A 12,198-nucleotide genomic window follows, 5' to 3' on the forward strand; every position below is an offset into this window, starting at 1 on the left:
AGACGGGAAGCGGCTGCAGTGAAACTGCTGAAAGCTATGCTTGAGGAAAGCCACCCTCTACATGATCTGGTCCCACCAACAAGGACTATGGCCACAGGGCGGAGTCTCAGAAATAAGTCCGAACTCACAATACCAACAGCCCGTACAAAAAGACTCAGTAACTCATTCCTTCATCAAGCTATTCGTCTATACAATGAGTCAAATGGTTAGTGGACGCATCAGCACTGTGTTAGAGACGTTCTCGTGACCTCATGGTATCAATATGTGTACATAGTACTTGTTTTGTACTTAGAGTTTGCTCGTAATGTAAATACCGTAAGTGTCAACGTAGTCTGTTTTTAATGATGTTTGTGTAAAATCAGCACAATTCAGTGGACATGTTTCCAGCATTGTTTACTGCCAGTTGATTCCTAATAAAATTGAATTGAAATTGAAAAAAAAAAATTTTCTATAATTCTTAATTTTGTTCTGAGATAAAGATAAATTATGAATACAATGTGCCAGTCATATCTACAACAGCTAACATCATACGAAATAATCACGAACATAGTACATGCTGATTTTCACCAGCTGCATTTTTTTCAGAAATATAGCAAAAATCATCATGGCTACACCAAACAGCCTCAAAGAGAAGATGAAACCCGTGGAGTGGGAGATAATGGGGCAAACGACAACTCTCTTGACACTAGTCTTGTCTAACCAAAACCTGAAACAGTTACCCGACGAACTTTTTGAATTAAATGAGTTGCAGGCTTTAGAATTAGACAAAAACGAGAACATTCAATTATCTGTCAAGCTCATTAGACTGACCAATCTGAAGTTGTTGAGTTTAGATGACTGTAATATTGAAACAGTTCCCGCTGCCGTGATGAAACTTACACAGTTAGAAAAACTGTACCTCGGTAACAACGAGACCATCACCCTGCCGGATGAGATGTCTGGTCTCGTCAACCTCACTACCCTGGACTTAGATAACTGTGGGTTGGAATCACTACCACCTGTAGTGCTGAAGCTGTCACATGTCCATTCTCTGGATCTGAGTCATAATGAGCAGATCTCCCTACCAGATGAGTTGTGTAGACTGGAGAATATAAAAGTGCTGAGACTACGTGGGTGTAACATAATGACTGTTCCATCAGCAGTCCTGAAACTCACCCAGCTGGAGGAACTGGACATCAGCGGGAACTACAGGATCCACCTGCCGGATGGGCTGTCCGGACTCACCAACATCCGGGTACTGAATCTGGAGGGAACAGGCATGGGCATAGTTTCTCTAGTACTAGGGAGACTGACACAGTTAGAATGGCTGGACCTGAGCTTTAACCTACTACAGACGTTACCCCCGGAAGTCGGACAGCTCACTAACGTTAAACACTTGGATCTGTCCCGCTGCCAGCTGCACATACTCCCACCTGAAGTGGGGAGACTGACACAGTTAGAATGGCTGGACCTGAGCTTTAACCCACTACAGACGTTACCCCCGGAAGTCGGACAGCTCACTAACGTCAAACACTTGGATCTGTCCCACTGCCAGCTGAGCACACTCCCACCTGAAGTGGGGAGAATGACACAGTTAGAATGGCTGAGCCTGACATATAACCAGTCACTACAGACGTTACCCGCGGAAGTTGGACAGCTCACTAACGTCAAACACTTGGATCTGTCCTACTGCCAGCTGAACACTCTCCCACCTGAAGGACTGACACAGTTAGAATGGACGGACCTGAGATCTAACCCAATACAGACTATACTCGCGGAAGTTGGCCAGCTCAGTAACGTCAAACGCTTGCATCTGTCCGACTGCCAGCTGCGCACACTCCCACCTGAAGTGGGGAAACTGACACAGTTAGAATGGCTGGACCTGAGCTCTAACCCACTACAGACGTTACCCCCGGAAGTCGGACAGCTCACTAACGTCAAACACTTGGATCTGTCTTGGTGCCAGCTGCGCACACTCCCACCTGAAGTGGGGAGAATGACAAAGTTAGAATGGCTGAGCCTGACATATAACCAGTCACTACAGACGTTACCCGCGGAAGTTGGACAGCTAACTAACCTCAAACACTTGGATCTGTCCGACTGCGAGCTGCGCACACTCCGACCTGAAGTGGGGAGACTGACACAGTTAGAATGGCTGTACCTGAGCTCTAACCCGCTACAGACGTTACCCGCGGAAGTTGGACAGCTCACTAACGTCAAACGCTTGGTTCTATCCGACTGCCAGCTGCACACACTCCCACCTGAAGTGGGGAGACTGACACAGTTAGAATGGCTGAACCTGAGCTCTAACCCACTACAGACGTTACCCGCGGAAGTTGGACAGCTCAGTAACGTCAAACACTTGGATTTGTCCTGGTGCGAGCTGCGCACACTCCCACCTGAAGTGGGGAGACTGACACAGTTAGAATGGCTGGATCTGCGCTCTAACCCACTACAGACGTTAACCGCGGAAGTTGGACATCTCACTAACGTAAAACACTTGGTTCTGTCTAACTGCGAGCTGCGCACACTCCCACCTGAAGTGGGGAGACTGACACAGTTAGAGTGGCTGAACCTGACCTATAACCCACTACAGACGTTACCCGCGGAAGTTGGACAGCTCAGTAACGTCAAACACTTGAATCTGTTCAACTGCCAGCTGCGCACACTCCCACCTGAAGTGGGGAGACTGACACAGCTAGAATGGCTGCGCCTGAGCTTTAACCCACTACAGACGTTACCCGCGGAAGTTGGACAGCTCACTAACGTCAAACACTTGGACCTGTCCTGGTGCGAGCTGCGCACACTCCCACCTGAAGTGGGGAGACTGACACAGTTAAAATGGCTGGGCCTGAGCTCTAACCCACTACAGACGTTACCTGCGGAAGTTGGACAGCTCACTAACGTCAAACACTTGGACATGTCCCACTGCCAGCTGCGCACACTGCCACCTGAAGTGGGGAGACTGACACAGTTAAAATGGCTGGGCCTGACCTCTAACCAACTACAAACATTACCCGCGGAGGTAGGACAGCTCAGCAGGCCATATCATCTCGACGTCCTATGTGACATTGATGTCGCAGGAAATCCACTTATAAAACCACCAGCTGAAGTATGTCGTCAGGGGATCACTGCGATTAGGCAATACTTTGACGAACTTGAACATTCAGAGGAAAAGGTAAGCGCCCGTCTGAAAGTTGTTGTCTTGGGAGAGAAAATGGCGGGAAAAACAAGTCTGGTACAAACGCTAGGCAAGGGTAAGTCTACCTTGACAGAAGAAGAGGACCGCACACACTGTGTAGAGATAACTCAGTGGGCACCTGATGACGACATCATGTTCGAAGTGTACGACTTTGGCGGCCATGACGTTTATCATCTCACTCATCAGTTCTTTTTGACACAAGGTGCCTTGAACCTGCTGACAGTAAATCTCCATACATATAACTGCACTCCACAGCGTTACACAGAAACCGTAGGGTTTTGGCTGGATACACTGAATGCTCGCGTACCAGGGGCGGTAGTTACAATTGTGGGTAGTAAGTCGGACAGGCTCGATGATGAAGAAAGACATGAGAAGACCAGAGATATCCAGGAGAGGTTCACACAGCAGCAGCGCACATGGCAACAAAACATACAAAAGCAACTAATGAAGTTGGAAAATGCTAAAGCGGCCGAAAGAGAGACCGATCAGTGGGAAGTATTGCAGCAGTTAGCACGTACCCGGCAGCTCCTGACGCGCCCGCTGCGGCTTACAGGTGTGTGCTGCGTCAGTTCGGCAGAACCAACATCTGGTTTGGGCACACTAAGGACTCATATAGTAGAGTCAGCAAATAACGCGGAACTGTTTCCAATCCTTCGAATAATCCTTCCGCAGACATGGGTGAAGTTTGAACAGGGCCTCCGCGACTTGCGTGGTGGAGGAACTCAGAGAGGTGGCATAACGGAGTTGACGGGACTTGATTCACTAGGTCTTGATCAAGATGACCAATCACCAAAAGATGTGGAACAGCGACTGCGTAAGCGAGTCGAATGGAAACGAAGAGTACAAGGTACCAAGTGGTTGACACGAGAGGAATGTTTGATGGTAGAGGATAGCTTGTTCTCCGATGAGAATAGACTGGAGCCAGTCCTGTCTTACCTGCAGCAGGTGGGAACCATCCTCAGGTACACGGACATACCGGAACTCAAGGAGCTGGTATTTCATGATCCATCAGGCTTGATAGAAGTCATCAAAGAACTATTTCATCACGACCTGATGAAGGTCTTTACCAACAAAAATCCACGTCTGGAAGGCTTCTCGAATACAAAGCTGAAAAATATCCGGAAAAAACTGTCCAGAAAAGGCTTTCTGCCAAGAGATGTGGTTATCGCCCTGTTAGGACCACACGCCACACCGGTAGGAAACGTGGACGTGATCACTAACCTGATGGAACATTTCGGCTTGTGCTACGCGGAACAATCTGGTGAACAGGGGGGAGGAACTGAAACACCAACTGGATACTTCATTCCATGGTACATACAGGAGAAAAGGGCCGAAACCATTAACCGGGATGTTGCAAAGGAGAAAGGGACGGAATTCAATGTAACTTGTGAGATTATCCACTTCTGTCCACGGGGACTGTTTGAGCGATTGAGTGTTGTTGTCAACAAACTGATTACGTCTCGACAGGACTGGAAAGACACCATTCTGGCTGTTAGAGAGAGTCTCCCCATTATTGTTTACCGCGAGACGAAAGACGGACGCGTTAATATCGTAGTGAAGCTCACTGTCCCAGCAGAAATAGTTAAGGGAACGCAGGTTATGTGGGACATCATCGGTCCACTGAAGGACAAATTGTCTACACTTCTGTTGGAGTGGCCTGGTCTGCTGTACTGTCTGGTGTATTCTGTATTTATGCAACAAGGTGAACAAAAAGGTGAGTAACAATCTTCTCAAATTACACTTCTGTACATCTCTTTTATCGTACATTGAAGTCGCAGAGTTATTTGCCTTCGTGATAATGGTAGAATTTTAGTTAGACAGTCCACTAGTCATGCTTCATTGGTGTAAGCCTTTTATTTGACGTACCAGGTGACCAACAGACGTTGACAAGCTCGTCCGTCATCCCCACGTTTGAAGTAGGGCCAGAAGGCTGCCTAGTTCATCACGGCGGCGTTACACTGGAGTTTCCTAAAGGATGTGTGAACGAGACGCGTTTCATCTCTGTCGAGGTAAATTTTAGATTACCTTCATTTTCGAATGCCCTAGAGCATTTGTTTTTCTCTTCATTAACTTAAGATGCTGACCTTTCTCGTTGACAATTTATCTACACTTAAACACTTCTACGTCATCGTCACTTAGCTATTCCTGAAATTTTCTTCGTATAATATTTTGCATTTTTTGCCATTGCTAGTCATGCATAATTAGTCCAAATACTGTAAATACATTTAAGTTCGCGGGGATTTAATTTCGCGGTAGCGGGAAAAAGGACTTTTCGCGGTGGTCTTAAGTTCGCGGTAACACCATAGACTGCAGTCTAATACCACAATAGAAAAATGTTCGCGGTGGTTTTAAGTTCGCGGTGAAGTGGTCGCCGCGAATACCGCGAACATTAATCCACCGCGAATATTTTCATTCTGTATTTACATACCCTCATAGGTTGAAACCGTGCCTGTTCACGAGAACATCCGGACGAACTTCACGGCCATGTCCGCCGTCCTGACTGTGGAGCAGGACTTCCCACAGCGGTTCCTCCGGCCGGTCACCGTAAGGCTGCCCTGGGTCTGGACACCACCCGAGGGAAGGAAGGAAACCACGACGGTGGTTCTACACTACAGCCGGGACGAAGGATGGACTGTCTTCCAAACTGACTCTCACTATGATGATGGCGGCGTCTTGTTTCAAACAGATCACTTTCAAGGGTGCGTTAACTAGCTTGTGCCTGCTATATTCGTGCTTTGGTGATGCTTTAATAAACACTTTTTATACTGCTATTCATATTTTTGTAGCCCAATCGTACATTTGGTGGCTGTGATGTGATGTCATTCCAACAACAGTAATGCATATAATGATAGTTGTGCTGGTGTTTTTCCTTCAGCTTTTGGGTGCTGGAGTTTCTGCAGAAGCCCGGCAAGGCCATAGTTCGATGGGCACAGCAGAAATGGAAAGACTACATCAAGGATAAAGCCTACGTCATCGTCACACCGGTGGTGACAGAAAGACTCGTGCACTTCATTTGCATGCACAAATCCGACAACTTGCCTGACTTGTTTCAATCGCCTGGCGTAAGGTTTGACTCTCAAACAAAACGGCGTGTCACCCTAAGACGGGATCAGAGGGTCGAAGCTACTTTCTCCCAACATGAAGAAGTTGCTGCTGACCCTCGCGACCTCCCAGAAGGCGAAGCCATTGTTTTATCTCCGGATCCACCGACAACACGCTCGGTTAGGCTGCAGGTGAAGGAATCTGTGCCGACGAAGGATCTTTACGACGGAAAAGTCGAGTTTGAAGTCAGAGGAACATCGAACCTAAACGGGGCTGCAGAGGGGAAACAGTTCGAAGCATTTGTGCAACTGCAGCAGCGGCAACAAGGTAAGATAAAGTGTCTTAAATCGTGTTACTTACTAGTATAAAGACAATGTAGCATCAAAACATTAGACGATCACAGGTTCAAATTAGCTGTTTCATTGCTTCACACCCGTCGTATTGTTGCGAATAAACATTTTTTTTTCAATTATAAAATCATTTTTTTTCAAACTACCTTTACATTGCCTTCTTTGATAGTGTCGACAACGGACATACTTGGTCGGGGAACTGAGCATACAGACTTAGTCGAAGGGCACGAGAACACAGGTAGGCGAAATTGATTCATTGATTCAAGTTTGTAATTTGTCTTTTCGGCTGACATGTGCAGTATTTGCAAATTATGACCTTACTTCTTTTATTGAGTTGTCTTTCTTTATTTCCAGGTTTGAGGAAGCGCACTCCTTCACACCAACACCGTGAAGCCAGGCCAGAGCGAATAGAACCATTTCCACCCAGAACAGGGCGTCATGTACCCGTTTCCCCAATCTTCCTTGCCATAGCGATGATTGCAGTAGTTGTTGCTGTTGTGTACCAGTTCTACTTCGCGAGCCACGTAACGAGCCTCTTCGAGCCATCTGGCGGAGGAGAAGACGGTTAGTATCTCATACAGCTGTAAAGTCCATCCTGCAACAGTACTCTAAAAGCTTTTTCTTTTTAAAATACTGAAAAAGTCGTATATATGACCATATAATCTTTTCCCTAATGATCTCAATGAAAAGCGGCCTGCAGGCTGTTAAGCTTCTCATTAATAAACCAAGTTTGAAATAAATCATATAGATTCTCTATACGTTCTTCTCCGACAGCACCGCGGAATGACACCTCCAAACCACGGACGGACAGTTGGCTGTCATGGTAGGATTGCTAATAGAGCAATCGTAGGGAATTTCGCTGACGGAAACGACCCTTGACCTCACTGAGCGACATCCGCCGGCTAGGTCGGCCGGGCTCGCATTTTGCTTAACTTTTCATCCAAAAATTTCCTGGTTTTAGTTCTCATCAAGAGCTCTACCTAGCGTACAACGTGTCTTAACTACTGAGGCACACGATTCTGCCAGCAAACGAGGTGGGGCCACCGGATTCCCCTTGGAATCGGCCGATAGAGCGCTCCACCAAGACGGGCGAGCTGTTGGAACACCACGCCATCGATCTAGCCACTTTCGACAGTCAGCATGCAGCTCGCTCCACCCAGGGCTCCGAAACATCACGTCACTGAAACTAGGACTCAGAAGACCTTGCAGATTCCACGGGGGACATACCTGCTCTCATAGGGGCCGTACGGCCTAGCTAGAGACCAAACCGCTACTGGAATTAACGCCCCCCACCCCAACAACTTCCTCGAAATTTCGCGCCCTTTTCGTTCTCGCGAGGCGTCCGTGATGTCGGCAGCCATGTTCCTACCGGCGGCAACTTCGTAAACATCTCGAACGACACCTCCTTACCCCTCAGTCTTTCCCCTTCCCGCCCGTACTACCTACAGGGACCCAGACAGTAGGAAGTTGGTGTGCACCTACAGCAGCATGCTGAAGACCCTCGCGGGACCCCCCACTTCGCAGCACTCCAGCTAGAGCTACGCGCCGTTGCATCCGCTCTCGGGCTAGCCTCTACTGCTCGCAAGTGCCAGGCGGAGTTCTGCAGTGCGATCTTCACCAGCTCGGGCCTGCACCCCTGACACCACTGACTCTGCGTTCCTTCACAATCGACAACACAAGGAGACCAGCTCCAGCGGTGCGCTGAAGACCCTCAGGACCCCTCACTTCGCAGTACTAAGTTAGACTCACCGCGCCGACGCACCTGTTTCCGGCCCGAGTCTACGCTGTTCGACAGTGCCCAGCGGCGTTCTGCAGGCGGATCTTCACAAGTCCTGGACTGTTTCTTTGAAAGCTGAACTGTAATTTTACATACTCTCTACTTTACTACAATAACAATACTATTCTCCACACATTTCCGCTACGCGGTTTGGGGCCACCTCACTACGCTCGGCTTGGCCGTTGATGTCTTTGCACAACCTGTAAGCCTCTCATCGAGCAGAATAAAGACATCATTTGACCCCAAACCGCGTAGCTTTCTCCTTGTGTCATCTCGGAGTACGTAAGAGTAATTATGGTAGGATTGCTAATAGAGCAATCGTAGGGAATTTCGCTGACGGAAACGACCCTTGACCTCACTGAGCGACATCCGCCGGCTAGGTCGGCCGGGCTCGCATTTTGCTTAACCACCATCCCACCCTTGCTGCCTTGAAATTATATTTTCAAAGAATGTTACCGTAGCACTACATGTATATGTACACTCACTGTATTGCTCATTATCATAGCCAAGATCTTGGTCTTAGACCCTACATTGTTGTAATCGGCAAGACCTTGGTCTTAGGCCGTTGATGTCTTTGCACAACCTGTAAGCCTCTCATCGAGCAGAATAAAGACATCATTTGACCCCAAACCGCGTAGCTTTCTCCTTGTGTCATCTCGGAGTACGTAAGAGTAATTTGTACTGATGGACCTTTGGTGGCCTATCACTGTTGCTGTGGGACTTCCCGTCGCCATATTTGGGATTTGGTTTTCCGTCTTTCGTAAAGGTGAGAATCAGACATATAAATCGTAAAAATTTTTGTCAATACTTGTGTTTATCAGGCTGCAATACTTGGCTGCCTGAACCAATCTGATCACATTTTTTTCGTGTTCGGTCGCTGATTATCAAAGAGAAACAGAAGAAAAATAATGAAAAAGGTACTGTGGCCAGAAGCTCTTAAATAGAATAAGAAGGTACGTGTCTGAAAAGCCTTAGCCCTGAGGCTTTTCTGCGTCATCATTATTTCTCAATACTGCTCATGCAAATATCAGCTGTACATGAAGAAATCTTAAAGACGTTGTTAGTCTATCATGTACATCGTTACTTACGTGAATGCTGACTTTATCACGACGACCGACGGATGGCATGAGTCCTCATTATCACACCCAAGCAAAGGCCTCCAAAGGAACGGAGCGATTCGTACAGCGATTCTAGTCTTGTTAGTTTTTGAATCAATGCTCACCGCAAAGACATGTATAGCGTTCCAAATCATGCAAACGTAGTGCATTGTCAAAATCTAATATCTTAATTGTTTCTGTTTTGCTATAGGTTTTGGCAAACCGACAGTCTTGTTGATAAACGACGAGTATGGGACTTCCAAGGGAGGAATTTCTACCATCAACTGCCAGCTGGGCCAAATCCTGGCCAAGGCCAAGGCAGTCGTGTACGCCACAGCCCTACGAGTGCCGAAACAAGACCAGGAGGAAGCAGACAGAGATGGCGTCAAACTGATACAACCAGTTCAACTAGACGAAGATTCGGTGCCAACGCTAGACTGGCTTACCAAGTACCACAGTGTCCACTACCCAAACCTCCCACAGGACGTCACCTGCATCATCGGCCACGCTGACATCACAGATACGGCGGCACGAAACATCTGGGAACAGCGCTATCCACAGGCAGACCTCATGACGTTCAACCACGTCATACCCGAGGATACAGAGTTCTTCAAGGGAGGTCAGAAGGCCATGAAAGCAAGGAAGAAAGAGAAGAATATTCTTCATAACTCCAACAATGCAAAGGTAACTTTCTCGGTGGGCAGGCGAATCTTCGACCACTACAAGACCAAGTACAGAGGAGAAAAGAAACCACAGAGTCACCACATCTTTCTCCCGAAGCCATCCCACATGTTCCTTGCCATCGATGTGAATCCTGTAGACAAAGACTCAGAGAAGGTCGTCCTGTCCATCGGCAGGGTGAGGAAGGTGGAGAAGCTGAAAGGTCATGACCTCATAGCACAGTCCATGAGGAAAGTGGTGAGGATAATCAAGAATGTCCGTTGGGCCGTGCGTGGCATCAGCGAGGATGATTGGGAGACGAGCCTGAAAATCCTGGAGGACAACTTGAACAGCCCCGATCTGAATCCCACCCTCCTGCCGTACGGAACCCAGGAGGACATCAGGGACGACATGATGACAGCCCACCTGGTCCTGATGCCGTCCCGCTCTGAGCCGTTCGGACTGGTCGGCCTGGAGGCCATCGCGGCGGGCATCCCCGTCCTCATCTCCGACAAGACCGGCCTGGCAGGGATGATCCTCGACCTGATCAAACAGAAGAAGCTCAGCGCAGAGCACAGGCACGTCATCGTGGAGACCAGCGTGAATGACTTCGATCGAGCCGGAGACGCGAAGAGGTGGGCAGACAGAATCGTGGACATCCTCAACCACAGCGACTCGGAGTTCGCGAAAGCCGCCCGGTTGAAGCGGGAGCTGGTGGAGTCCAGGTACTGGGAGGAATCCCACCGCACCTTCCTGCAGGCCTGCGGCATCCCGGCTGGAGCTGCAGATCTGTAGAGGTTAGGGGGCAACAGTGGGAGCGGCGATGCAGCAATCGTTCTGGTAAGCTGTTTTGATTACTTAATGCCATCTCATGGAAGAATTATATTTTGTAAAAATTAGCTTCTTCAACTAGTTCTAATCCCTTTTTGCTGACCACCTCACAACATTAATTCAGAACTTGCAGTTGCCCATGTCTACAGCCTGTTCTGAAAGTTCAAGCAAAGCCATCCACAACCACAATGGTATTGTACCTTAAATAGTTGTTTAGAGCTTCATTGCTTTTTGTTTACAGACCTGACTGAGACAAATGGGCCGACCGGATGCAGTAAGAGCTCACGGGGACCCTTAAGCCTGGCAAGAACTCATGATGTGAGTAATATATGAAACTGCTATGAAAATGTTATTCTTGAATGTGTTACTTTCTGTAAATGGACAGACGCCCCGAAGAAAACTGCAGCCGTACCTACCGTTGACTGTTTAAACGGCTGACTTTCTTTAAGGTCATCTTTACAATGAAACCCTTAAATATTTTGGCCTTACGATTAGAACTTTATCATAATATATAATAGAATATATCAACCCTGGCTTTTCCATCTTATATGAGACTTTATGTTTTGCCTAATGTTAAAGCTGCTGGTAACTTATTCAAATGCCACTGCCTTTGTATTTGGACGCTCTTTCAGTGATCACTTACAATATACACCCCCATTGTCTTTCCAGGTCATCACTGAAGTGAGATACTTCAAGTGATATTCAACCGGAGTACAAGCAGAATTAGGAAGGATCTACTGAGACTCCGTTTGACAGATATATAAAACTTCCTATGGGAGTAGTTTGCGTGAATTATTACAGCATGTTGTTGTAATTTATTACACCGTTTCCCAACAGTAAAGAGTAGAGCTGCGGGAAAAATGTAAAATGTCTCATTTTTGAGATAAAGGAAATCTACCCCTGTAGATAAATCAATCAATAAACCTCGATTCCAGTTATGAGCAGCGTTTATTTACGTCTTAATCCTTCCTATCACCATGTAGAATAGCGTGAATGTGAGTCAGCACCAAGGACAGGTCTGTCTGCCTATGTGTGAATGTGAGTCAGCACCAAGGATAGGTCTGTCAACCTATGTGTGAATGTGAGTCGGCACCAAGGACAGGTCTGTCTGCCTATGTGTGAATGTGAGTCAGCACCAAGGACAGGTCTGTCTGCCTATGTGTGAATGTGAGTCAGCACCAAGGACAGGTCTGTCTGCCTATGTGTGAATGTGAGTCAGCACCAAGGACAGGTCTGTCTGCCTATGTGTGAATGTGAGTC

General features: G+C 47.5%; 2 protein-coding genes and 1 long non-coding RNA gene across 3 annotated transcripts; 2 read left to right on the forward strand and 1 right to left on the reverse strand.

The window, feature by feature from the left end:
* The first annotated feature begins 604 nt into the window (after positions 1 to 604).
* Positions 605 to 7,400, forward strand: LOC118430857. Its single transcript, XM_035841891.1, has 10 exons — positions 605 to 1,417; positions 1,472 to 1,828; positions 1,883 to 2,383; positions 2,438 to 4,895; positions 5,051 to 5,190; positions 5,618 to 5,880; positions 6,057 to 6,550; positions 6,743 to 6,811; positions 6,928 to 7,137; positions 7,348 to 7,400. The coding sequence occupies exons 1-10, from the start codon at positions 605 to 607 to the stop codon at positions 7,398 to 7,400; spliced, it is 5,358 nt and encodes a 1,785-aa protein (XP_035697784.1).
* On the reverse strand, positions 7,401 to 9,029 carry LOC118430458. Its single transcript, XR_004832857.1, has 2 exons — positions 8,934 to 9,029; positions 7,401 to 8,550 (listed from the first exon to the last, which is right to left on the reverse strand). It is a non-coding gene; the product is annotated as an uncharacterized LOC118430458 (long non-coding RNA).
* Positions 9,030 to 9,878: 849 nt separating this feature from the next.
* On the forward strand, positions 9,879 to 11,733 carry LOC118430456. The gene is made up of 3 exons (XM_035841331.1): positions 9,879 to 10,947; positions 11,180 to 11,256; positions 11,608 to 11,733. The coding sequence occupies exon 1, from the start codon at positions 10,018 to 10,020 to the stop codon at positions 10,900 to 10,902; it is 885 nt and encodes a 294-aa protein (XP_035697224.1). The 5' UTR covers positions 9,879 to 10,017; the 3' UTR covers positions 10,903 to 10,947; positions 11,180 to 11,256; positions 11,608 to 11,733.
* Positions 11,734 to 12,198: the final 465 nt, after the last annotated feature.

This window comes from Branchiostoma floridae, chromosome 14 (assembly GCF_000003815.2).
Source record: "Branchiostoma floridae strain S238N-H82 chromosome 14, Bfl_VNyyK, whole genome shotgun sequence".
NCBI lineage: Eukaryota > Metazoa > Chordata > Leptocardii > Amphioxiformes > Branchiostomatidae > Branchiostoma > Branchiostoma floridae.

Excerpts from the sequence above, each read along its gene's own strand:
- LOC118430456 (XM_035841331.1), top strand. The coding sequence starts at position 10,018 with ATGACGTTCAACCACGTCATACCCGAGGATACAGAGTTCTTCAAGGGA.
- LOC118430857 (XM_035841891.1), top strand. The coding sequence starts at position 605 with ATGGCTACACCAAACAGCCTCAAAGAGAAGATGAAACCCGTGGAGTGG. Across the intron at positions 5,881-6,056 it reads CAAACAGATCACTTTCAAGG|CTTTTGGGTGCTGGAGTTTC; the intron begins GTGCGTTAACTA and ends TTTTTCCTTCAG. Across the intron at positions 6,551-6,742 it reads ACTGCAGCAGCGGCAACAAG|TGTCGACAACGGACATACTT; the intron begins GTAAGATAAAGT and ends CTTCTTTGATAG.